General features: G+C 35.6%; 2 protein-coding genes across 2 annotated transcripts in view; one reads left to right on the top strand and one right to left on the bottom strand.

Moving 5' to 3' along the window:
- Positions 1 to 3609: 3609 nt before the first annotated feature.
- LOC127870740 (lysocardiolipin acyltransferase 1-like) lies at positions 3610 to 26113 on the bottom strand. The gene is made up of 5 exons (XM_052413180.1): positions 25617 to 26113; positions 21018 to 21216; positions 18491 to 18603; positions 11891 to 12041; positions 3610 to 8281 (listed from the first exon to the last, which is right to left on the bottom strand). The coding sequence occupies exons 1-5, from the start codon at positions 25797 to 25799 to the stop codon at positions 7830 to 7832; spliced, it is 1098 nt and encodes a 365-aa protein (XP_052269140.1). The 5' UTR covers positions 25800 to 26113; the 3' UTR covers positions 3610 to 7829.
- LOC127872462 (uncharacterized) overlaps positions 25996 to 26650 on the top strand; it is a 41850-nt gene continuing 41195 nt past the window's right edge. The window contains exon 1 of the mRNA XM_052415795.1: positions 25996 to 26014. Coding sequence (XP_052271755.1) covers positions 26011 to 26014 — 4 coding nt within the window. The 5' untranslated portion in view covers positions 25996 to 26010. The remainder of the gene's footprint in view (positions 26015 to 26650) is intronic.

The following is a 26650-nucleotide window of genomic DNA, read 5'->3' as shown; positions in this document are numbered from 1 at the left end:
GGTAACTTAAATTAAATTAAACTACATTTTACTTCGATTCAGTGTACATTACACATTTTAAAGTACAAAACAGGTTACGAACATATATTTTAATTATGCAAATTCTTTGTTTCGAAGGAAATTACAAGTCGTTTTATGTAAAGGTTTCGCACAGAGTATGTATTGGTTGCGCAACGAAGTACAAATATAATGTATAGGTTGCTCAACGAAGTTTCTGTATCCATTTCTGGACATATCACATGCAGTTTTCAGTTACTGCAGACTGCCATTTCCCAGTGCAAAAGATGCCGTGCTTCACTGTGCGCATGAACATCCAAACGAAAAGGTTGAACCCGGTGAAAGCCTGCAGAGTCCCGGCAGAGCCCCGGTATACCGTCACTACGCCGGCACTCACCGGGGTTATACCGGCATCAGACCCCGGCAGAGCTGCGGCAACGCCCCGGTTTAACCGGGAAAGTATTCAAATGTTTAATACCTCCGGGATGAACCAGGAGTTACCGGGAAGGACCGGCAATAACCGGCTTGGCACTGGAAACAACCGGGACTGCATCGGGAACAACCGGAACGGTACCGTCAGAGCACCGGTTTACTTATGTAACGTAGCTATAAAGGGACTCTGCCGGCATTCACCAGGGCGTTGCCGTAGCTCTGCCGGGGTGGTTTTGGGCCCCGGTGGAGCTAAGGTGCCGTCCCGGTTGTTCCCGGTACAGTCCCGGTTGTTCCAGGTGCCACGCAGGTCGTTGCCGGTCCTACCCGGTGACTCCCGGTTCATCCCGGAGGTATTAAACATTTTAATACTTTCCCGGTGGAGCACCGGTTGTCCCCGGTCGTCCACGGTTTATCCCGGTGGAGCACCGGTTCATCCCGGTAGGGCCCCGGTTCATCCCGGTAGATGCCTGATCACGCACTGGGGCTCCGCCGGCATCATAGTGAGACTGGGCCTTAACCGCATTGTAACACGAAGTAAATTTACCGGCCGTCATGTACGCAGTTAACAATAACCTGTGACAGAAACCCACTGCCACAACTTTACAACAATATATTGATTATGCAATTGCGGATTTGTGCCATTGGGGTCCTACTTTCCACACCTTACGGCTGTTACAGGTGTGGATTTTACAGGTACAATCATGTATACGAACATGAAATTCACCTCAAAATTAGTTGACGATTACCGATTTTCAAGAAAATCGCTTTGATATATACAATGTAAAAATCAAAATCCGTATGAGATAAATAATGATCGAAGTTGGAACATGGGATTTACTTTGACATAAGCAGAGTTTCGAGATACGCGAGTTGGGAATAACGAGAATCGAATGTCATTTGATAAAGAGTACCGTATGCTGAAAACCTATCGTCGGTCTCTATCAAAATGAACGTATAAGGGATTGTCAAAAGGTGAAGATGCGTCATTTTTATTGAGACCGACGACATTAGGTTCTCGACTCTCAACTGTCATCTTGTATATGGATTTTCAATTTTAATCGTTTCCTTTGGCCTAGTCGTGAAGGTAATTATATCATAATAATGTGCATTACCATGTCGACTGTGCGCTTCGGATCATGTTGTGCCGTTGTTACTACCTCTGTCTCAAAGGAAACATCCAGCCACTCCATGACTCTGTATTAATTTTTTTTCTTCTTTATTTTGCCTTTGAGAGATAACCAATACGTCTTCTGTGAGAAACGCATGCACGCTAAAGCGTTGTCGTAGCGAGGCATATACGTATGCTGTCAGAGACATGATCATGCCTTATAATAATATGTAGCCTTTATTTCTGATAACTGGGTCACCCTACACATTTCTAAACACCCCAGTGGCTTAACAATACATAGATCAATATGGAAATTGTAAAATTGTGTCAATTAAAGACAGTTGTAAACCTTAATTGCATTTTTTTAAAGTGAAACTTGACTTCGGTTTGATAAATCAGCGGTCTATTTCATGTTTGACCGCATAAACCAGACACATCTTGGATTATAATTTGATGTAACAGACCTATGAAATGACATTGTGCTTAAATTCAGATTTTTGTTATTACAAAATCATAATCTTACATGTTTTAAACACAATTTTCGACTTATCCGTTCTCGATGTCATGTGTATTTAAACAATGTTTTCGTAGTAAAACATATACTCGACGTCGTAGCGAAACGGACTACGCTTTGACCTCGTCAGCCCCCAGTGGGTTCGAAAAAGTTAGCGATCGACTGATATTTTGGCGCAACAATTGCGGACGTCTTTCTCTTAGACATTTTTATTACGCATCGTATTAGAAACTGAAAGTACAGACACTTAACAAATACATGCACAATGAACGACGGATTAAGTCAGATTGAAAACGCATGTATGTCGTCGTAAATAATTTGGTCAGCCGCTTTATTTAACTATGAAATCTAGTCCGCAGAGCGTTTGAATAGCTTTGACTGTTTTATTGCTCCGTCATCCAGGCGCTTGCTGAATAAAAGCGTCGCCGCGTATCGAAAATAAACACAAAACATACCGAAAATGAGCAAAGTATTTTCGATCAAAGCTATTGTATCGTACGCATTAAATAAGACGAATGTGCGTAAAAGGCAAATCGGGTGCGTTTTCAATACGCATGATATTGTATTTCTTTGCGTTTTCAAACATTTTAATAGGGTGAAAGACGCAGATACGCAGCTTATCTGGGGCACTGTACCCTCATGTTTTTGAGAAATCATCATTTGTATCCATCCTCATGTTTTTAGAGAAATCATAATCATCATTTTATTCATCATCATGTTTCTGGAGAAATCATCATTATTGTGTTTATCATCATCATGTTGGTAGAGAAATCATCATCCTTATGTTTATCATCGTCATGTTTTATAGAGAAATCATTACCATATGTTTATGATTGTAATGTTTGTAGAGAAATGCTAGTGTTAGTATAAACACTCATGTTTATAGTTAAATCATTTATCATTGTATTTGTAACTAGACAAATAATGCTACCTTGCTGATTTTTTGAATATACAACATCATTTGTTTATATTATTTGTTCACCCACTTTGCTTTTCAAAATAAAACAAGTAGGTTAATTAACTCATTTTCATAGTTATGTCATTGTTATCCCCATCATCTTCATATTTGTTTATTGCCCTCATGTTTGATGCAAGAGACACATTTCTTGTTTTTCTCACTCATGGATGTTATCATAGTCATTGGTACCTACTGCATTCATTGTACACAGTTATGTTTCACGCAACATGAAATTTTGTCAACGATTTCAAACGTATTCAAGGATTTATTCTTATACCTTACGATATCAGCACAAACTGAAAAAAAAACTGTCTTTCATGCACTAAAGATTTTTGCAAATGTATTTCAATAACTTGAGATATTTGCACAAATAAAGTTCTTTAGGGTGTTTTACATTATGACCAGCCCTTGTGAAAACCCCGGAAACTCCATTGATTCTGCACCCTGTTATATCAATCATAGATGACCGAACTTGGGGTTTTACCACAAGGTCTTATCTATGTATTTGAAAAAAAAAGTTCATATGCATGTTTGTATTGTTGTTAAAATGTATGTGTAACGGTTGACATGGTAATTTGTAACATGTTTGGAAAAAAGGACGAGAATAACAAAAGTTTATCACACAAAACAATGAAATAAATTACAAATAACTATTTTCTATCAACTAACATTAAAGCAAGAATACATATTAATAAAAATCAATTAGAACTCTTTCAGAAAACTGATGACAACTGTAGTACTAAATACAACAATTTATACAACCTAACGACAACAATTTCTAAAGGATTTAAACACAAACGTAATGGCTGAAGCCAAGTACACTGACTTTTGCCCAGTCACTAAACAAAGTTACCTGTCAATTTTATTTTGAATACATCGACTTGTATGTCATGGATATGCATCTTAGTGTATTTTTAATGACCTTTAATGACTATCAAAGAAGCAAACGCTTGTTAAGTTGGTTTCATATAAATACTATTCATGATTGTTTTACAATCTATTGAGAAGAATTAATTATAAAAAACATTATTGTAGAGTTAATGGGATGGACTAACATCTTAATTTTGTAAAATTACACAACATAATATTTAAAATGCATGTAAAAACAACCCTGTTTTAAATACATTGTTTCATATCTCAGCATATTTCTTTGGCATATAATTATAATTATGTTAGTCAAATATTGCATCATGGGCAGATGACTAATATTTACAATAAACTTCAGTTCTATTCAGTTCAATTATGAAGATATGCTCACAGAATGGGATTTTGTAATTTAATTATACCTAAATATACTGCTAATATACATGTGTATGCATGTTTAAACTTATTTATAAATAATTAAATATATCATGCTTAGTAGTAAAAATATAACAGCAGTAAGTTGCTTAAATATTCTGCATGCAATACGTCAATTTTATAATAAATGTAAAATGATATATCAACAAATATTATGTATGTACATAAACGAGTATACCAGTAAATGCATGAAGTTGATAATATGTTAAAACTATTTATGAAACAAAGCTAAAGGCCGTACCGGTAACTAAGATGTCATATTTATTAATCATATTAACTTCGCAGGGCATATAAGAATGGCATTATTGACAAAACACTATAATTAAATGTACAATTGTACAAGTTAATTTATTTGAAAGAAAAACTCTAATTTTAAATCAATAGATATCTGAAATACATCCACAAAAACTTTCCAGCAAATAAGAATCTACATGTAACCCTGTTGCCACTCAATGTGTGGGGATAAATATTAAACAAAGTTTTCCCATTCCAATGTGTACAATACTGAAACATAAAAAGGATGTTTGCTCATAGTATAATACTAGAATGCCTAACATGTATAACAACAAAATGGTAAAAAATACTGCCTTTAAGTAAACACAAATCACATATCAACAATAACAATGTGTAATATCATACCTGACTACCCCTACACACACAAGTGTGCCATGCATCAGTAGATTGTTTTTGTTAGTTGATATCAGCACATAAGTGGAAACGAAAAACAACAAACGAAGACACATAGACACAAACCTTGTAGAATTGTAAACACAAACAAGAAGACCGAAGGTAGCTTACATAAGGCCAAATTTAATTGAACTGTTCATATCAATCAATATGTTCTCAGCAAGATATTTTTGTAATAATGTTCTTACCAAGTTGCATGAAGAATGAGCAATACAATGTGACCTCTATAGTAAAAAATTGTCTTTCTTTAATTTGACCTACTTTGCTTAATTTTGACTCGAAATGAATCAGATTGGAGCTTGGTCAAGGTATTAACACTAAAAGTTTCATGAAGATCAAACAATGTTGCCTCTTCTGTGTTCACAAACCTTTTCTTTCATTCAACAGTGGCCTAATATATGACCCCATGTGGTCCAGTTTGAAACCAAGGAATTATGGGTACATAATATTATGTAAATACCAAGTTTTATGAAGATGTGTCAATAAATTAGACCAAGGTTGATCACAGGGCCAATATTGAAGACACGCAGCAGACATGATGCAGTCACAAGAGCTCACATAATGATATTACAGAAAGTGGATGGATTTCATTTACGTTACTGGTCAAGTATCCAGTGTTTTATGACAAAAAAATATCAGACAGGTGTTATTGGGTCATAGTCGTGAAAGTTACATAATAAATAACAATAAATCCAAGAGTATTTCACAAATAAAAACTCAAAAATATACATTAATCGTAGGTTTGAAAACCACCTTGGTCACAATCTGCACACTATTGCAAGTCAAGAGCAATAGTCTGCAACATGTTTTCTGTTTGAATTCTCATGAAACTTGCACACACTCACACTTGGCAATTAGATTTGGAGAGGTCTTTAGACCAAAAACAAATAATACTGTGAACGTGCACAAATGCAGCTCCCTCTTTCTCTCTCTGACAGATGACAGTTTTATCGTTACATTATGAGAGACTGATGTAATGCTAATTGTTATCACATTGAAAAGCATGTTTCATAAAATGTTCTCATTAAATTATTAGTCGCTTAAAAGCATTTGGAAATTTCCCTGCTAGTTCTTGACCCAGATTGTCAATGACCGATTTTCCAGTGCACAAGGACAGTATTTATGAACTTAAACAGGTAATGTGCATTATGTAACTTCAACAACAAAAAGGCCAAAACAGCAATAAAAATGTGTTTATGATGACACAAATATCTATGATTGATCAAGCTACAATAGAATCTGATATGGCAAGGTTAAGGTATATAAACAAATTCACAATCAACCATCAAATTGTTTAAAATGTAAAAATACAGAAACAAAAGTACCGGTAAAATACAAATCACAATGTGCAAAATCTACAAAGTACATGTAAAATGATTGCCACATGTTTAATAACATTTGCAAATGAAGCTACACTATTATGTTGATTAAAAATATATGTAGATGTAAAATGTGTAAGCAACATATTGTATGTTTCCTTTGCAAACATTAATTCTTTTTAAATCAATTCTAATATTGTCAATCTTTGTAGTCATTAATTGTTCATGCCAATAAGATCGTTTAATAATAAACGCAACACAAACTCTGCAATGGGTTAAGAATAGTGTGTGCATGATAAACACATATAAGCCAGGAATGTGGCTAACTAACACAAAATTTAATGCCCACCTCTTACTGTTGGACGGATGTACACATGAATACACCCTTAACCTGGTACACTTAATGTCGCATCACTTTCTTCATATTGTCATGATATTAACATATCTTAATTAAACAACTATCATGTATTTTACTGCAGATTTTTTGGTATGTTTGGTTCTGCAATTTCATGTTAGTAACTTTTTAATGAAAGTTTTTTTTTGTCCATAGTGGAAACTAAATGGTTATTTTTTTTACACCAGGCTATAAATGATCATATGTAAACAAAAGTACAGAGCATATTTCTCATTGGCAAGTATAAACATATACTTGTACTGAAAGAAATATTATTATTTTAATACTTCATGTATAATTTGTAAAAGCACAACACATTGTTTCTAGTTTTACATGTTTGTTCATCAAATGATTGTCCTCTTGATGTCCATTATTATGTGATTATTGTATTTGAGCCACCCTCACATTAAACCATGCTTAATGCATGTGCAGTCTGCAAAGACCAAGCAGCTACAAAATTGACGGATTTTATGGAATTCTTTGTTTAAAGAAACTTCAGATTAGCGGACTGTACATAAATTAAGCCCAAGTTTACCCAGAACGTGGCTCATTTGTATTGCTTATTATAAGAATGAGCAAGTCAAAAGCTTAACAAAAAAAACTGTAAAACATACTACTAGGTATGTGTATAAGTACAAGCATGACATCATATGTAAAGTAGTAAAATATACTGGCTTTGTTCTAAAAAGTACTTAAGTTGGCTGGAAAAAAATTAACAAAAATTAAAAAACAAAAGGAAAGCTGGACATACAGCGTTCTTCATCTTTTAAACATGATCTTTCACTGGCGTTGTTATAAGAGAACATGCTATTTGTTTTGTTTTTCTGCCTCAGTGAGTATATCAGTATATAGTAAAATAATACCTGAAAACAAGTGATACAAAAATGGCTACCAATAATTTAAAACAATAACTTTGCTCTTAAGTTTGAAATTGTTCAAAGGCTTTTTTGTGATTTTATATATTGCAACATTTTGTTCACACTTAAAAATATGCCATATGTAGATTAGTATTTGACTAGCCTGCAGCATGACAGAAAGGCTCCAGTCTATAAATATAAAACCAAAGATATTGGAAATCTTAACACAATTTGACAAACTCCCAAATATTTCTACATGTACACCTATTTCTTAATGGCATCAGCTATGAGTATATTAAAGCCTTTTGTAAATTTGGATACGCTGACATAGAAAATGGTGCAAAGAACGACATAAACCCAAAGCGCTGGATAAACCCAAAGAAAGTACGCAAAAGACAACTGTAACAGGCTCCATGTCACCCAGGCATACATAAAAAGCGCCCGTACTAGACTCTCATTTGTTATCAGCTCCGGTTCTTCACTTGAAAAGGATTTCTTCTCGTAAAAATTGTTGAGAACTGTTTCCTTGATACGCCATCGTTCGCAGCACCACTGGTTAAGCTGGTCTTTACCAGACGGGATTTCAGAGTTTGGAAACGTTTGGATCAGGAAGTGGATTTCCTTTGCAAAGTTGCCCCGAATGATGTCCATCTCATTCTGTGGTATTCCACGTGGATATGCAATGGTGATGTCCATTACTTTGTCTAGTATACCACCTAAAAACAAAAAAGTGCTTTTACCTCACAAATCAGAAAGTTTTGATATTAAATATTTTATAACAACACAGTTAGTTCCTGATTAAAGCCATTTGTGTGTGAAATGACTATTTGATATGTTGTCGCTGTCTTTATCAAACCTTGTAGCTAAAAAATTTTCAAATTTTGTTTTCGTCTTTTCCAAATATATTAAGTCTGGCACGTGTTTTGTGCTATATCTCGTAGCTCTACGCCAATCAGAGCCCTTGAAAAAGCCACGTGACAAAATGTTGTAGAATAATTGTTGGCTTTTTTTCCGGCGAAAAGTCGTAGAGACGCCATTTCACCTATAGGTACGTCATTTCGTTTGGACAAATTTGACAAAAACGTTTTTATATTTGCAGCTACGAGGTTTCCTATCAGGACGAATTGTCATACCTCATATAAATGACAAAACTGTGGTGACAAAATATCGTAGCTACCATTTCTGAATATCAGTATGACTTATCAGTATGACTTACACGTCTACAGCTTTTACCGTAATTTGCAGCTTCATTTGTTCGGTATTTTTACAGAATTTCAATTTATAAAAGATCGTTATAAAAAAATGTGAGGGTTTTTTCTCTCTCCTGAAAAGTTTGCATTTTGTAGCTACGAGGTTTGAGAACGACAGCGATGATGTTATGGTAAAAAGTCTGTATTGTGCAGTTTTTAAATGTTTCATCTGTGGATTGAGTTCCAGGCATACACCAGAAATTAATCCCAGAAAGGAAGGCTGAGGCAGACATTCCAGTTTAAACAAAGATCCTTAGTGGATAATGAAAGACATTTTTTAAACTTACAAAAAGTCTCCTAATGTCTAATATTATCATTAACTTACGCAGTCCCATTGTCTTCACATTAGAACATGTTTTGGGTTCAAGTTAGCTAATTTTTAAGTACCAAGGTCATATGTTGGTACTTACATTTACATGTAGATTAAACATTCATACACTCTTTATTGCAAATATTGGCGAAAATATGAAAAGGGGTTAGCTGTTGTCCAAAGGTTGTCAACAGGTACTTGATATTTGTCACTGGTTCAAAAGATACATTCAAAATATTTTTTACAACAACAAAGGAACAAAAGGAAATAAAGTGAGAATATACAAGACATGATGAAGTATTTCCCACAATGTGGATATAATAGCCAAAGGGTATCTGTCACATTGTGGAGATAATGTGGAAATATTAGACATTGGGTATCTGTCACAATGTATGGATATGCGATGGATGGAACTACACCCATATTATGTCAGCCCCCTATCATCCCCATGAAGAAAATATTTATGAATTTATTATTCAAGTATGACACACATTTCACCACAAGGGCTTTCTCTAGATGCATATCAAGCTACTGTTCAAACAGAGAGTTTACCGTATAAGACAGGCATACAATATAGGCCCTTTTGCCAATATTATTTCCCCCAAAATGATGCTATTTTCTCAACATTACATTGGACAAATAGTAGGCCTTTGAGTTGTTCCATTTTGTCGATATAAATTATTATTCTCCAAAAATCAAGAAACCAAAAATTGGTCAGAAATGTATGTGACACTGTGCATTTTGCAATATCAAAACAATGCCACCACTGTTCTCAACATGAGAGTGGAGTACAACTAGTTTACAAAAATAACTGTGCTTCAGTCTTTGTCTTAATAATTGAGCTCCAATAATTTCAATACAAAGCAAAATTGCCACAGATACAATTCCAAGAAACTCAGAATATTCCAATATAATTTAATGACTTTTCCTAAGCGTTCAAATGCTTTCCAGACTTTAATTGGACATTCCTGAGAGCAATTTAACATGGGACTTGAACATTATTTTTAATAGCCCCATTACAAGCAATTTATGAATTAAAATTAAATATGTCCATCAATCCATTATTTAAAAAGGTATTTGAAGGAAGGATTCTGTAAAATTCAAACAACATTAAAAGACACAATTCTTTAAATTTGGCTCACAGAACTGTCGCATTTATCTGTTTTCTGACTCATAAAATTTATTTTGGGTTTTTTAAACCCGGTAATTGGTGAGTTAATTTAATTATGATTTTGCATAAAGAATAAGATGACACAGCTTTTTCAAATATCAATGACTGTTATTGAATTTTAATTTATAAATGTTAAAAATTCAATCTCCCTTTCCGTATATTCAAAACCATCTTTTAAAGATATCATTTTTTAAGAAAACCAAAATTCTAACTTTCAGCTGAATTTCATGTAATATGTCAAGTATAAAGCAGTAACTTAATTTTAATTATATGTATGCATGAGGTTGATGGGAATCGTGTATTTATGAGAAACAAGTGCTATTTTGATGATTTTTTGTTTTAATTTAAGTCATTATCAGAACCCTGTTATGCAAAAATGGATCTTATTCCTTACGAGGTCAGGGTAGCTCTAGACCAGCCTATGCATCAGTGCCGTCTGCTAAGCAGCATGAATGTCTTATATGAGCAACAATGCTTGGGTAAATCAATAGCTGACAGAGCTAACAGATATTAAAGCTCCTGACTGGACTGCAAGGTTGCACAGGCTGGTCTGAAGCTATGCTGGCCGTTTGTAGCATAAGACCCTTTTTGGCATGAAAATCATTGTAAAAATGCCATAAAACGGACAATAAACACCATCAATATGCCCAAGAGGACTGCTGAGTGAATGGTCAAATGTTCAAGTCATGCAAGTTAAATCAAAGAATATTGATTGCCTTCTTTCCTGAATACATTCCACTGGCACATACAAGTAGGATGCCAAACAAAGTAAAACTGGGGAAGAGGACAACGACAACGAGCGAGACATGGTATTGTAATATACGCATGGGGGGGGGGGGGGGGGGGGGGGGTTAGAGGGTTAGGGTAAGGGGTAGGGTTAGGGGTCGGGTTTGGGTCAGGGTTAGCCTAACCTTTACCCTAACTTGACCCCTAACCTTAACCCTAACCATAACCTGGTTATCTCCCCTATACCATGCCTTGCTCGTTGTCGTTTTCCGCTGCCCGTAAAATTGTGCATAATTAGGTGTCTAATAAGTTAAAACTCTCTGACTGTTAATCACAATGGTAAACACTATGTGGATAATAAACTTGCAAAGTTAGTGCTTTATCCACTGAATTTTCCCCCCTATACATTCTCCAGTGTTCATACCACAGGGATAATGCATCCAATGCCATATTTTACCAATAGCTACACAGTAGCAAATGGGTATATAAGTTTGTATTCGGTAACAACTTTTTCTTCAACAGACCAATATAAAACAGCCAAAATGATGAGATTTTGAGTCTCATTCTGGGAAAACTTCATTCTTAATGCATGTGAGTAAAACTTTGCTCCAGATTAGCCTGCGCAATCCTCGCAGGCTAAACATGGACCACACTTTCTGCTTTAACAGAATATTTGTTTAAAGAAAGTCCCTTCTAAACGAAAATCAAGTATAGTTGGAAAGTGTCATTCCTGATTTGCCCGAGCTGAATGCACAGGCAAATCTAGGACAACACTTTAAGCACGTGCATAAAGTTCAGTTTTTCCAAAACGAGGCTATGTTGTAAGGTAAAATAAAGAAAATGTTCTGCCAGGGGGAGCCCTGCATACCTTTCTTCATCTCCTGCACAAAGTGTGTGAAGCCTGTGGTGCGAGGGTGCAGCAGGTAGGTGTACTTGGGAAGGCTGTTCTTCTCTGCATAGGCATCGCTACGAGCTTTTGTGTGCGTTGTAAGGTCTGTACCCTCAGGGAATAGCAAGATCTACAAACAAAGAAGAATATATGAGTCTTGTTCTGTGAAAATGGGGTTTAAAGCATGTGTGTTAAGTGCTGTCCCAGATTAGCCTGTGCAGTCTGCACAGGCTAATCAGGGACGACACTTTTCGCTTTTATGGTATCTTTAGTTTCAAGGAAGTCCATATTTACCGAAAATCAAGTTTAGGCGGAAAGTGTCGTCCCTGATAAGCCTGTGCGAACTGCACAGGCTAATCTGGGATGACACTTTACGCACATGAATTAAGCCCAGTTTTCTACAAACAACCAATATATCATCGTTACAGTTGTTGGCTTACACTCATTGATGTAAAAAAAAAATGGTTATCATTTTTATTAAATTAGGATTCTATTACTTATTGATGGTTTGGGAATAGAACTCACTGAATGTACAAATATTTTTGACAACCCTTCAATCCGCTTGGATGCCATTAAACTTGATATAAGATCCTAAACCAAATATCTAAGGGTCATAGCAATTCGATTTTCTGGTTTTGTTCCCATGCTGGTCAAGACAAGGACTGTTGACTCCAGTATCAAACTTCAAATATTGAGCAAAAATCAAAAGACAAATAAAAAACATGGTAAAGACTTCAATATGTGGCATCTTTTTCCTTAGGCAATCTATTTCTTTAGTTGATAAGTTCTTTAATATATCAAGTAATTTATTATTTATCTGATGCAAAATATCCCACAAGAAACCAAAATTTGATTTTAAAAGCCGGATCTCAACTGCTTGATTTTTCGGTGGTAAAATGTTAACCTGCATTAACTAGTGGGCTGGGTTTATCTACCAGTGATTTGCTGCTAACATTTATAGTGTTTATAAATAGAAACACTTGTTTGAGCAGACAGCATACTTGGTATAGTATAGAATCTGTATTTACATGTAAACTTGATTTGAGTCATTCGCTAGCTATTGGCTGAGAGAAGTTCATAACCTTTCAAGTGGGCGGTGCTTAGCATTTACAGGGAAATTTGAATTTCAAGCAGACAACAAAAACTTTATTCTATAAGTCAATAACTATATAACTTACAATCACCAAATTACACATAAATATTTTTTGTATACCAAAGTATATGTATGCCAAATTTCATTGGAAAATATTAAATAAAAACTGCAAAATTATGAAAAAATCATTTTTGTTTTCTGCTGTTAACACACCAGTGTACAGCTGAATAGTAGACATTTTGTGAGTTTGGGGACCTTTTATACTGCTTCTCCGGTGTTTAAGTGCAAAACAATCGTTCTATATTTACTAAGAATGACCTTGCCTGTTGACCTTGACTCAAAGTGCCCCATAGGCAGACAAAAAAGGTGTTGTACAATGTATAATTGCTTGCATCACAATAGATCTATTTGTTCTCACTATATTAAGCAATTGATTGTATATATTAACAAGAGATGTGTTTGTCAGAAAAACAATGCCTCCTACTGCGCCGCTTTGAAGCCATATATTTGACCTTGAAGGATGACCTTGACCTTTCACCATTCAAAATGTGCAGCTCCAAGAGATACACATGCATGCCAAATATCAATTTGCTATCTTCAATATTGCAAAAGTTATGGGCAATGTTAAAGTTTTCGGACGGACGGACAGACTGACTGATGGACAGACAGACGGACAGACTGAGAGACAGTTCAACTGCTATATGCCACCCTACCGGGGGCATAAAAACAATTGTGTTGACTTTAAGCACAACAATCCCATGCATTCCATGGAGGTAATGAATCTATGTATCAAGTTTCATTACAAGTGTTAAATTCGTTATCAAGTTGTTTTCAAGTTATTTAGAACAAACAGTTATTCAGTATCTACTTACAACTACCTTGATCTTGACCCCACACATCCAAAATGAAATAATGCTTTTTGTGGTTTTATTGATACTGCTCCCTCTGAATGGATCTGGCTCAAACCATAACAGTTGAAGGACCTTAATGTGTAGATGATTGTAATGAAAGGAAATTTTGCCGGGAGGCTTGGAATTTTTGGAAAAAAAATTTATGCAGCTGCCTGTTGATCAATCCAATATTTTAACAGGAGTTAAATACACATTTATTCTAAATCGAAAATATCAACAAAGGGCAATCAATCTGCCAAAAATTGTGGTAGCTAAATTTTTTTCGTTTTTCTTATCTATCTACACATAATGAAAGTGACATTATATGATCCTGCATCAGTAAAAGCGCAATCCATATATTAGTTCAGGAGGAGTTAAAAACACATAGCTTAAGAGGATATTATATAGTAGAAAAATACAAAAAGGGCAATTATAATGCTGCCAAAAATCGACGCAGCGCATATTCCTTTCTTTACACTCCTCTACATGTTAAGATCATTCAACTGCGAAGATTGAGCACAGTCCACCCAGCAGTTAAGGAGGAGTTCTAAACACCTGAGCTTCAGGATGTACATGCGTGCTCACAGATAAGTGCAGGGCTTAATGACTGCCACTCCGTGAGGGCATAAAAATGACATGTTCGGATAGACCGACAAACAAAAGCAAACCAAAATCCCACCATATTTGCATAATATAAAGATAGGATAAAAATTTCTGTATGGAGTACATGTGTGCATTCAAATGTGCATATAAAACATTTGAATTCCTACAACTACTACCAGTTTTAATAAGTTAATTGCTCTACCATGATTTTCTATTACTTATGAACCTGAAAGCTAATTTATTATTAACATGTGGGATGATTGCTAATTTGCTAGATTCATTTTATTTGTAGAACTAGTACATGGTGTCTCTACAAAATATCAGATGAAAGCTGCGAATGTAGGGATCTAACTCACTGTTATAATGGCATCCGTATTTGTCTATATTGATTGATTGGAAATTTGGTGTTATAAGGAAGGGGATCGAGCACATCCAGCTTTATCTAAGACTGGTGACAACTTTGGTATATTGAAATATGGCGCAAGGGAAATGACTACATTTAATATTGTCTTCATTTAATATTTATATACTGGAACCTTTTTAATCAACTTGGAAAATTTACAATGTCTAAAAAGGTTTTTTAAATATTGCCGTAATTGAATACAAATTAACATGAAACACATTTTAGATTGTGTGGCATTTTCTTAAAAAAAATTGCAAGCAAATAATCTAGATTTAAAAACCAGAAAATAAACATAAACAAGAATACAGAACCCTCCGAGAGACCTTACCTCTTTAATAATTAAACATAAACCCCTTATTGCTATACATAAACTACTTTGTATATATGTGCATTGTTAACAACATAAACCCCTTATCACTACACATATTCTATATATATAGTGCATATGTACATAAAACATATGTTTTATAATAATATCACTGTAAAATAACTTTAAAACATTTCTGCAATAAAAATTTGCCTCTGGCTATGAAATGTTGAATGTTCCCTAGCCATTGTGGTTATAAAAACAAAAAAGAGTTTTACAGACTGATTATGACAACTTATTATTAAATTACACATTAGCAAAATCCCTGTTATTCACTAACTAAAATTGACCACAATAAATGATACATCTTTGTTTAAAATGAATTATTTTCTCAAATTCAGGTGTTGGCTTTAGAGTATATGAGTAAAAATATAACATCAACAAGATTCGTTTGTGAAACACAATGTCCCCCTATATGACGTTTGACCTTGAAGGATGACCTTGACCCTTCACCACTCAAAATGTGCAGCTCCATGAGATACACATGCATTTCAAATATAAAATTGCTAGCTTCAATAGTGCAGAAGTGACATTACATGAGCAATATTGACCCATATATTTGACCTTGAAGGATGACCTTGACCTTTCACCACTCAAAATGTGCAGCTCCATGAGATACACATGCATGCCAAATATCAAATTGCTATCTTCAATATTGCAAAAGTATTCATTAAATAAGCGCTTTGGGCCACATATATTTGACCTTGAAGGATGACCTTGACCTTGACCTTTCACCACTCAAAATGTGCAGCTCCATGAGATACACATGCATGCCAATTATCAAGTTGCTATCTTCAATATTGCAAAAGTACTCATAAAATGAGCGATTTTGGCCACATATATTTGACATCTGACCTTGAAAGATGACCTTGACCTTTCACATCTCAAAACGTGCAGCTCCATGAGATACACATGCATGCCAAATATCAAGTTGCTATCTTGAATATTGAAATACTGCAAAAGTGTACATTAAATGAGCGATTTTGACCCATATATTTGACCTTTGACCTTGAAGGATGACCTTGACCTTGACTCAAAATGTGCAGCTCCATGAGATACATATGCATGCCAAATATCAAGTTGCTATCTTCAATATTGCAAAAGTTATTGCAAATGTTAAAGTTGGCGCAAACCAACCAACCAACCAACAGACCAACCAACAGACAGGGCAAAAACAATATGTCCCCCACTTCTATAGTGGGGGACATAAAAACTGTAAATAAACTCTTTATAAATTTCTGGCAGCCGATGGGAAAATTAGTTATGCACAAAGATTAATTTCTGCAAAAGCGGATCCAGGAAGGCATGGTGAAATCAATATCATTCATCAAACATTGATTTTTGTTGGGTCCTCTCTAATGTCCAAGAACGTTCAACTTCAAATCCGAAGTCTTCCATCAGACATTATGAACAAAATCCATGAATTTAAGATCTAACAAAATTGCTTCAATTTAGGGATCCATGAAAATTCATATTAACACTAATAAATGAATCTACAGTTCTTCTTGTGTATAAATAACTTCCTTCATACTGAACACACCATGAAGTGCCATCCTTGCTGACACAGTGTAGACTACTTCCTTCATACTGAACACACCATGAAGTGCCATCCTTGCTGACACAGTGTAGACTACTTCCTTCATACTGAACACACCATGAAGTGCCATCCTTGCTGACACAGTGTAGACTCCTCCAGGACCAAACCTTATGCAGAAGCATAAGTAGAACCCTGTCTTACCATAGTGGCGGGCTTAACCCTTTGCATGCTGGGAAATTTGTAAAATGTCGTCTGCTGAATTTCTCAAATTAGCATTTTCTTAGAATTTTTTCAAAGAATACTATCAGAATAGCAAACAGTTTGGATCCTGACGAGACGCCATGTTCTTTGGCATCTCATCTGGATCCAAACTGTTTGCAAAGGCCTTTAAAATTCGGTTCCAGCGCTGAATGGGTTAATATCGCAATATGAGCATGATGATAAATAACAGAAAAGTAGGAAGTGAACAAATATACAATTAAAATAAAGTTGTGAAACATTAAACCATTATGTGAGAAATCTAAACACTAACTGTAAAGGCAATACATTACTGACTACAACATTGTGTTTTAATATATACATGCTGAATAAACTAAGGGTTGCAACTACAATAATGTTCTTGAATATGGCTCCAATTGACATGCAGTATAGAACTGTGTTCTGCTTGAACAGAAAATCTAATTGCATTTGTTTTTACCTGCTAAACATTTAAATGCAATGTCTACAATAGAAAAAAGTGCAAGTACACATGACAGAATAATAAAAATTAATACGTTTTAATGCAGAAAATATGCATCTAGCATATTTAAGCCTCATCACACAAAAAATGGATCAAATGCCGTACGCGAGCCGGCTACTGTAGCTTAAGATTCGCATGAGCATTGGTTCTGTCATGCAAGTTATTGTGGTCTCATGAGAAGACAGGGTTGATTCTCAAAAGAAAGCGCAGGTGGTCTGGAGCAATTCTCGACGCATAAGGCATCAGACTCATTTTCCTAATAAAGGTTATTTAATATGAATTAAAACAAATAGATCTTTACAAATGTATTTTGAATGGTAAGATACATTTACCTGTTCCATAAACAAGATTGTTTCCAGCCCTTTAAATAGGCATTCAAAACTGGAACAAACTTTAAAAAAAAAAATCTTCTTTTTCATAGTTGTTCATTTAAAATAATATTTAACAATTCATATGAATCATTCAAATTACATTTATAGCCAAAATTGATAGAGAATGGCACACTGGTTTCGCTCACAGGGCATGTCAAGAAACAGTAAAGATAATTTCAAGATTGACACCAGGAAAAAGAAAGGTGTAAAATCTACTTCTAGCACAAACTACACTGTAAAAACACATACAATGTAAAAGCTGATTAATTAAAGGTTAAATTGATAAAAGCTTTTTGTTTTATATAAGTTAAAAAAAGTGTTACAGTGTTAATGAACAGGTTGATTTAATTAAAAGTGTCACTATACAAAAAAAAGTCATGTGTAAATAGGGAACTGATGACCTAACAGTCCACTTTGTTTCAAAACGGAGCATATGTTCATGGCAAAATCTACTTTGTAAACATGTTTAATTGTTTGAGGCAGCTGAGATATTACAAAAAATGTTCTGAGAATTTTTTTTAATGAACATGTCCATCAATCAGACAATGTTTGGGTAAGACAGAAATGTGTATTTACCTGTGGCCGACACTTCACTTCTTGGAACACTTTCAGACACTTTGTGATGTTCTCCTGATCTTCCTCCCATTTTCTGTCCAGAAAAATGTATCCGGCAATTTGCATGGCCCAGCCTACATACATGAAAGACTGTGTTAACCCTTTGCATACTGGGAAATTTGTTGTCTGCTAAATTTCTAAAATTAGCATTTTCTTTGATTTTTTTCAAAAAATACTATAAGAATAGCAAACAATTTGCAAAGGCCTTCAAAATTCGGTTCCAGCACTTAAAGAGTTAATGTGTCAACAATAACCACAGGACCATTGATAAGTGCTAACCCTGGGTTAACACTTTACCACTTACATGTAGATACGTATTTTGACACATTTGTAGTCCCTTAGAAAGTTATATTGAATATAAGACCTTTCTTTCTAGATTCAAGTTTTTATGGCTTCATGTCCAACCCTTAGATACTGATGAGCAGCAAACAGCATAACACCTGAACAGACTGTGAGTTACGTGCAGGCTGTTCTAGTTTTATGCTGTTTGCACATTGCCATTTTCCCTTTGTTTCTAAGTGGGAACAGGTAAGGTGGTCATCATCAGCCCTGAGAAAGGGGAATTTTCCCATCACTTTTAATGAGGAATTTGTCAATGACATCATAGTCTGTTTCATTTAATAACCTATTCCCATGGGAAGGGGGAATTTTCTTATCATTTTTAGACAGGACTTTTTCAATTACATCATACTTTAGTATGTTCAATTGTCTGTATCATTTTATCAATTAAACCCAATATATCAATTGCCATGAAATTTGAGTCTTTCTATTCATGTAGAAAATTTTACATTATAAGAAGAAAACAAATTACTAGTGGAAGAAGCCCTTCTTTGGCTGTAAAAAATGACATATTGAGGCACCTGGCAGGTCCATGGACCAGAGTCTCCAAGACTAGTACACCAATATTAGCTACATGTAAATCTACTTGACTGGCAGTCTGTCAATTAATGACCTTGAGTCATATGCAAGTTTGTGGTAAACTGTAGGTCATTGATTTGGATTGCTAGACCAACAATTTATTGTCTGATTTGAAACAAGAGATTGCCAAGCAATATTGTCCCCTAGCGGTGAAACTCCACTATTGTCAGTAAAAAAAAAGAAAAGTATATTTGTTGCCATAGCAACCAGAATTCTTGACGTAGGAACAAAATGTAATGACGTGCATATTCTCCATATTGCCATCTATCCATGTTTCAAGTTTCATGAAAAAATATGAAGAAATTTTAAAGTTATCGCAGATCCAGAAAAGTGTGACGGACTGACAGACTGAAAGACACGCATACACCATAAGTTCCCTCCGGTTTCACTGGTAGGGGACAATAAGATACATGATTCTGTGAAATAATTATGAGGTGTCATATTCATCTGCCAGTTAGCAAGGCTCTCTTTGACATTCAAAACTAAAGCAATAAAATTAAATAGCTACACATTTTTAACCTTTTATCAACACCAAGCATTACATATCTGAAAAACAACACTATTTTTATTCAAACAAGACATGTGTCAATAGATGTCCCAAGATTTCACTTTTCTCTTGTAACTCAACCTTTGTCAAAAACAAGCTATTTTATGGTTAAAGTTGACCTTGGACCTCTAAATGTGTACTTGACCTTGAGGTTGACAGGTATAACACACATTTTGTGATGGTGGTCATTTGTGGAAAGTGATTTCAATATCCATTACATGGCAAATTTATTGCTGAGACAGGAATTAAGAAGCCGTTTTATGGCAAAATTTTACATTTGAACTTAAAGTGTAACTTGACCTTAGAGGCAGAGGGATGGTTGTTACACAGTAAGTGTTATAACGTGGCTGAAAATTTTGCAAAATTGTTTCAAAATCCATTATTTCAAAGGGCATTACATACATGTATGAGGTAAATTATTTCAAGAACCACTGTAACACTTGCCTAGGCAGGAATGTTCAAGCTGTTTTATGACTTAATTTAACCTATTGACTGCTTTGAATTATGGTTATCAAACATGGTAAATTGTTATTTCACAATCCATCAATATACTTCAAAGTTACGGCTGAGATAGGAAATTTCAAGCTTTTTTATAGAGATATTTGACCTTTGAACTCTTAGTGTGACCTTGAGATTTGAGGTACGGAGACAAGTCATACATCTGACAAATTTTCTTGTGATGGTTTTCATATGTGGTAATTTAAGTCAAAAGCCATTATTATTTTGAAAAGTTATGGCCGAGACAAGAACCTTCAAGTTGTTTATGGCAAAATTTGACTTTTGACCTTTGGAGAAGGGAGACAATTGTTACACACTCAAAATGTAGTCTTATAATGGTTGACAATTGTGCCAAGTAATTTCAAATTCCATCACCATACAGCAAAGTTATGATGGACAGTACGTACAGATTGCAGTGTCACTTCTATATCCTGACTTCTTTAAAGGGGGGCATAAAAAGCTTAAGTACATCTTGTAATTTTAACAAAAAAAATTTAAACAGCATTTACACAACACAACAATTACCTATCCCAGGAAGCATTTTCAACATGTTCTTCAGACTTATCGTGTAACGTCTGATGGAAGCATGACGCACTTGGAACGAGAACAGGTACAGCCAATCAAACCTCGTCCGATGGTTCATGATCATTAACGTGGCATCTTCATTGCTGGCTATCCGCCCGTAGATTCTCACCTTGGTTCCAAATAACACCTCGTACATTGCCTAGGGTGGTATCATATGATCACTGTTATTCCAGCATTACGTAAAGCAAATAATTAGCGAACTTAAAATTTACAATTAAATATATTGGCATATAATTATCTACTCCTAATGTTAATATTCTTTTCAAATCTGCTGTTTTTATATGTGATAACAGGGGTGTGATTGAAGAGAAGTCAGAGGGGTGATACAGTCTGTAGACTGATTTTGGACAATGATTTATTGATATGTGAATAACAGAGTGACAAACCTCTAAAGGCAGACATAAAAATATACACCTCATTAAATTACACAACAGCAGTGCTCCAGCTAGGCTAAAATTGAAGGGCGCCCCACCCTGCCCTTCCAAACCTCGCCCAGCCCTTCTTAGGGCCCCCCCCTTCCCTTAAAAAAAAAACGAAAAACATATGATAATTAATAAATCTCTTATTTCACTGTAATTTTACTTTAATCCTCATTCTAGACATAATATTTGAATGGTTTAATAATAATGGGAATAATATATTCTAACAATTATTAATAACATATAAATTAACATGCAACAGGAAGCATTCTAGAAACGCCTGCACGCTCGAAAGTGCCCTTTTCACAAAATACTGCGCGTCGAAAGTGCCCTTTTGACAAAAAAGCCCTCCTGCCCTTTTCAAATCCTAGCTGGAGCACTGCAACAAGACCAATTTCTTAAAACATTCTTTAATTTCACATACTCACTATTTAATGAGACAAATTCATTAGTATTCATTGTGGCGAATTTTGTTATGCTCATCGTTCATTTTCTTTCTATGTGAATGAAGCTTGCAATCTTTTGACATGGTCAGCATTTTTGTAATTAATGACAGTATACCAAGTGATCTATAAGGATCGTACTACTATTCAAAACTGGGATTGTTTTTTTTATTTATATCCACACATACATTTCTATACATTCTAATTTCAATTAAATTTTTACTGATATGTCAATCTCTGAGACTAGGTGAGAGTCTTTGGTTCTTTAAAAATAAAATTATTTACTTCAGGACACAGACATTTTCATAAGAATCAGCTTAAAGATTACTAACACATTTTTAGCCAATGACATAGCTCTTTACAAAAAAGGGTTCTTATCAAAGCGGTTAATGCTGCCAGTGTAATATGACTATGAAGACGGCACAAAATCTTTTTTTCAGGCTGCTTATGAAATATTATGCAGAATGGGCCATACTTATTCCATTTTTTTTGCAATTTACACATATCTCAGCAATGACCCCTGTTCAATCCGATGCGCAGAAATCCACAGAAAAATAAACCCCGGTTTAACATCCATTAAAATTAGATATAAAATCTACATATCAATGCAGATTTGTGTACATTTTTGTAAGAAAAAAACTGGAGAGATTTGAACACCATAATATAATTAAACAAGATCACCGCAAAACGGGCGCCAACGCTCGGCTGTGGGTGCAATTTTGAATAAATGAAAGCTTGTCAGAATATTTTTTTTAGAGGTCACAGTGACCTTGACCTTTGACCTAGTGACCCCAAAATGGGTGTGGCATGTAGAACTCATCAAGGTGCATCTACATATGAAGTTTCAAAGTGGTAGGTGGAAGCACTTTGTTTTAGAGACAAATGTCAAGGTTTTAGCACAACGCGGACGGCAGACACCTGACGACGAGCTGGCTATGACAATATCTCGGGTTTTCTCCAAAAACAGCCGAGCTTAAAATCTATGAATGTGAATCACAATATCTAAAATCTTTGGAGGATGAATGCATATATAATCTTGGCATTTTCACAATAAATTCTTGTCTTTGGTCACTGGTCTTCCATTTGGTAACTAGAAATGGCGCGGCAGAGGCTGACGCGTATCCCCACGCCGCATGTTTGACCCAGGGGCGCCCCAGGGTTGGTAATGGGGCCATGCATAGTTGAGATTGACCGTATTGTCATAAGAGATGTTCAGTATCAATTAGAAGTGAATCGGTGTAGAAATGAAGAAATTATAGTAAAAGTCAATTTTGGGTGGGTGTGGCCTATTATGGGCGGGGCGCCCACGGGTTGGTAAAGGGGCCATACATAGTTGAGATTGACCGTATTGTCATAAGAGAGGTTCAGTATCAATTTGAAGTAAATCGGTGTAGAAATAAAGAAATTATAGTAAAAGGCAATTTTGGGTGGGCGTGGCCTATGTGGGCGGGGCGCACCAGGGTTGGTAATGGCGCCATGCATAGTTGAGATTGACTGTATTGTCATACAAGAGGTTCAGTATCAATTTGAAGTGAATCGGTGTAGAAATGAAGATATTATAGTAAAAGGCAATTTTGGGTGGGCGTGGCCTATGTGGGCGGGGCGCCCCAGGGTTGGTAATGGGGCCATGCATAGTTTGAGATTAACTGTATTGTCATAAGAGAGGTTCAGTATTAATTTGAAGTGAATCAGTGTAGAAATGAAGAAATTATAGTAAAAGGCAATTTTGGGTGGGCGTGGCATATGTGGGTGTGGCCTATTATGGGCGCGGCGCCCCAGGGTTGGTAATGGAGCCATACATAGTTGAGATTGACCGTATTGTCATAAGAGAAGTTCAATATCAATTTGAAGTGAATCGGTGTAGAAATGAAGAAATTAAAGTAAAAGACAATTTTGGGTGGGTGTGGCCTATTATGGGCGGGTAGCCCCAGGGTTGGTTATGGGGCCTTACATAGTTGAGATTGACCGTATTGTCATAATAGATGTTCAGTATCAATTTGAAGTAAATCGGTGTAGAAATGAAGAAATAATATTAAAAGGCACTTTTGGGTGGGCGTGGCCTATGTGGGGGGGGCGCCCCTGGGTTGGTAATGGCGCCATGCATAGTTGAGATTGACCGTTTTGTCATAATAGAGGTTCAGTATCAATTTGAAGTGAATTGGTGTAGAAATGCAGAATTATATTAAAAGGCAATTTTGGGTGGGAGTGGCCTATGTGGGCGGGCGCCCCAGGGTTGGTAATGGGGCCATGCATAGTTAAGATTAACTGTATTGTCATAAGAGAGGTTGAGTATCAATTTGAAGTGAATCAGTGTAGAAATGAAGAAATTATAGTATAAGGCAATTTTGGGTGGGCGTGGCCTATGTGGCTGGGGCGCCCCAGGATTGGTAATGGGGCCATGCATAGTTAAGATTAACTGTATTGTCATAAGAGAGGTTCAGTATCAATTTGAAGTGAATCAGTGTAGAAATGAAGAAATTATAGTATAAGGCAATTTTGGGTGGGCGTGGCCTATGTGGCTGGGGCGCCCCAGGGTTGGTAATGGGGCCATGCATAGTTGAGATTGACCCTATTGTCATAAGATAGGCTCAGTATCAATTTTAAGTAAATCGGTGCAGACATGAAGAAGTTAATGTAAAAAAACATAAAAAAATGAGTGAAAATCTCTGACCTGGCCCGCCCCAACCCCCATAACTTTTGACCCAGGGGTCAGATCAAAATTCTGTCACTGTCACCGTCGCACTTATGCTCATAGCTACCATGTATGTAAGTTTCAACGTTCTAGTGCTAATAGTGTAGGAGGAGGAGGTGGCCAGGACGGACGGACGGACAGACACACATCAATACAATATCCCCACTTTTTCTCCGAAAAACGTGGGGATAAATACGGAATAATATTCATTGGCCTGACTTCTAGCCTCCTTCAAATTTAAACTCTACCTCATAACATCCAGGGGCGTACTGACATTGAAGGAAGAAACACTTATCTTGATTCAATTGCAGTTTCATTAGACTCAATAGTAATTAACAATATCAGATCAATTTATGTGGTAGTTTCGTTGGACGATTGGTCCTTGACCAGTTGCTGAATATGTAACAATGGTTTTTATCTGTTTAGGGGAAAGGGCCTGGCCTGTTTTGTGGGGAAAAAAAGGTACGAAACCTGGGATTTGGGGGAAAAATAAGGAAAATCTTAAATAATCTATTTTACTTATTTTACTGTTTTTTAAAACAAATTCAAGGCAACGGATACTTTAATTATGCAATATTTTTATTTTTCTACACTGAATCAGGTTAACTTATATAATTATAGATTTCCAAAGAATTTTTTTTAGATATCATTAAATTGTTTTGGAGAAAATCTCTGCAATAGGGATAGGGGAAAAATATGTCTATGGGGAATAGGCCGATATTCTGGGCATCTCAAAGAAGGAAAAAAACTGTATGATAATGAAGTTAGTAATAAATGAAAAATTCGTCCAGATCTGGAAAAATCTACCGATTGTTGCTATGGTAACAGTTATTATGAATACTGAGTGTAAAGGCTACAAGCAGTTCAGGATTGCAGGAATGGAATTAAATATCTAACATTTTAATCATCTTAAGGTGAGGCGTTTCTTTGTATCACTGTCGATTATCACTAAAATGCATCAAAAGCCGCGAAAAGTTGCACTTACAGCACAATAAAGTTTCCAAAACCAAATGATTTTGTCTGTTATTGTTCTTGCACATCTTGGAGCAACGAAATACAGTGGCAAAACTGGTGTCAATAAAAAGATCGTTCCAAAATAAGTGGAAAAGAAAATCAGGACAATGAAGCCAACACCACGAACAGTTTTAAACAGACTGCTAGTCTCCATAACCGGAATGTTTTCTCTGCTACTTTTAGAATATTAACTTTTGATTCAATACGAAGTGTTAAAACATGTTTTGATTTGTAATGGGAGGTCACTCTTTTGTTTAGTGAAAAAAAATGGGTCAAGACGGTCAAAAACTAGTACGGCAAAAACCGATTCACGTGCTTTCAAAAAGATAGTAAGTGTAAGAAATAAAATGGTTTCATTAAGATCTATGCGTAAGTTGCGCATTAAGTAACAATTAATTGTTAAGTAGGAAAATTAGTGAGGTTAGCATCTTATTGCAATTGCTTTGTTATATGTTATATCATTTTTGCCCAGAGTAAGTTTGGAATCCGGGTCGTTTCGCCCTAAATCCTGCTCGTCCCTGAGTCGTTTCGCCCTAAATCCCGTTCGCCCTGGGTCGTGTCGCCTTAATTCCTGGGTCGTTTTGCCCTAGTTTTTATACATACAGCGATTTAAAAGGATTTAGCTTTAGCTTGTCACACGCTGATTGAGATATTGTTTAAAACAGTATTATATTATCTTTATGACTGTTTCTTTTGTCTTTTGCTTCAGGTAACATAATGTATCATATTGTTTCCGTTAATTAATTGCAATTGAACTCTAACGGAAAATTGTTCTATAGTCGAATTTGTGATAATCAAATAATCGTAATTTCCCAACAATTACTATTCAGATCGAAACAAACATTTACAAAAACATAATATTATAGTGGAATTAAATAAGGGCGAAACAACCCACTTGTAAGGGCGAAACGACTCGGGGTGACCTAGGACAAAAAGGTTTTAGGGCGAAACGACCTGAGACCGTAAGTTTGCACCCTCGTACCTGCACTAACTCAGTGGCTGTAG

This window comes from Dreissena polymorpha, chromosome 3 (assembly GCF_020536995.1).
Source record: "Dreissena polymorpha isolate Duluth1 chromosome 3, UMN_Dpol_1.0, whole genome shotgun sequence".
In the NCBI taxonomy this organism is placed as follows: Eukaryota; Metazoa; Mollusca; class Bivalvia; order Myida; family Dreissenidae; genus Dreissena; species Dreissena polymorpha.
Note: the sequence above shows the minus strand (reverse complement) of the source record. Positions and strands in the feature narration are given on the sequence as shown.

What these genes read in the sequence shown, in the direction of transcription:
- LOC127870740 (XM_052413180.1), bottom strand. Translation starts at nt 25,799, where the DNA reads ATGGAGACTAGCAGTCTGTTTAAAACTGTTCGTGGTGTTGGCTTCATT. An exon ending in GAAAATGCTTCCTGGGATAG is followed by an intron (nt 18,604 to 21,017) that starts GTAATTGTTGTG and finishes TCATGTATGTAG; the next exon opens with GCTGGGCCATGCAAATTGCC. An exon ending in TGTGCAGGAGATGAAGAAAG is followed by an intron (nt 8,282 to 11,890) that starts GTATGCAGGGCT and finishes TTTTGTTTTTAG; the next exon opens with GTGGTATACTAGACAAAGTA.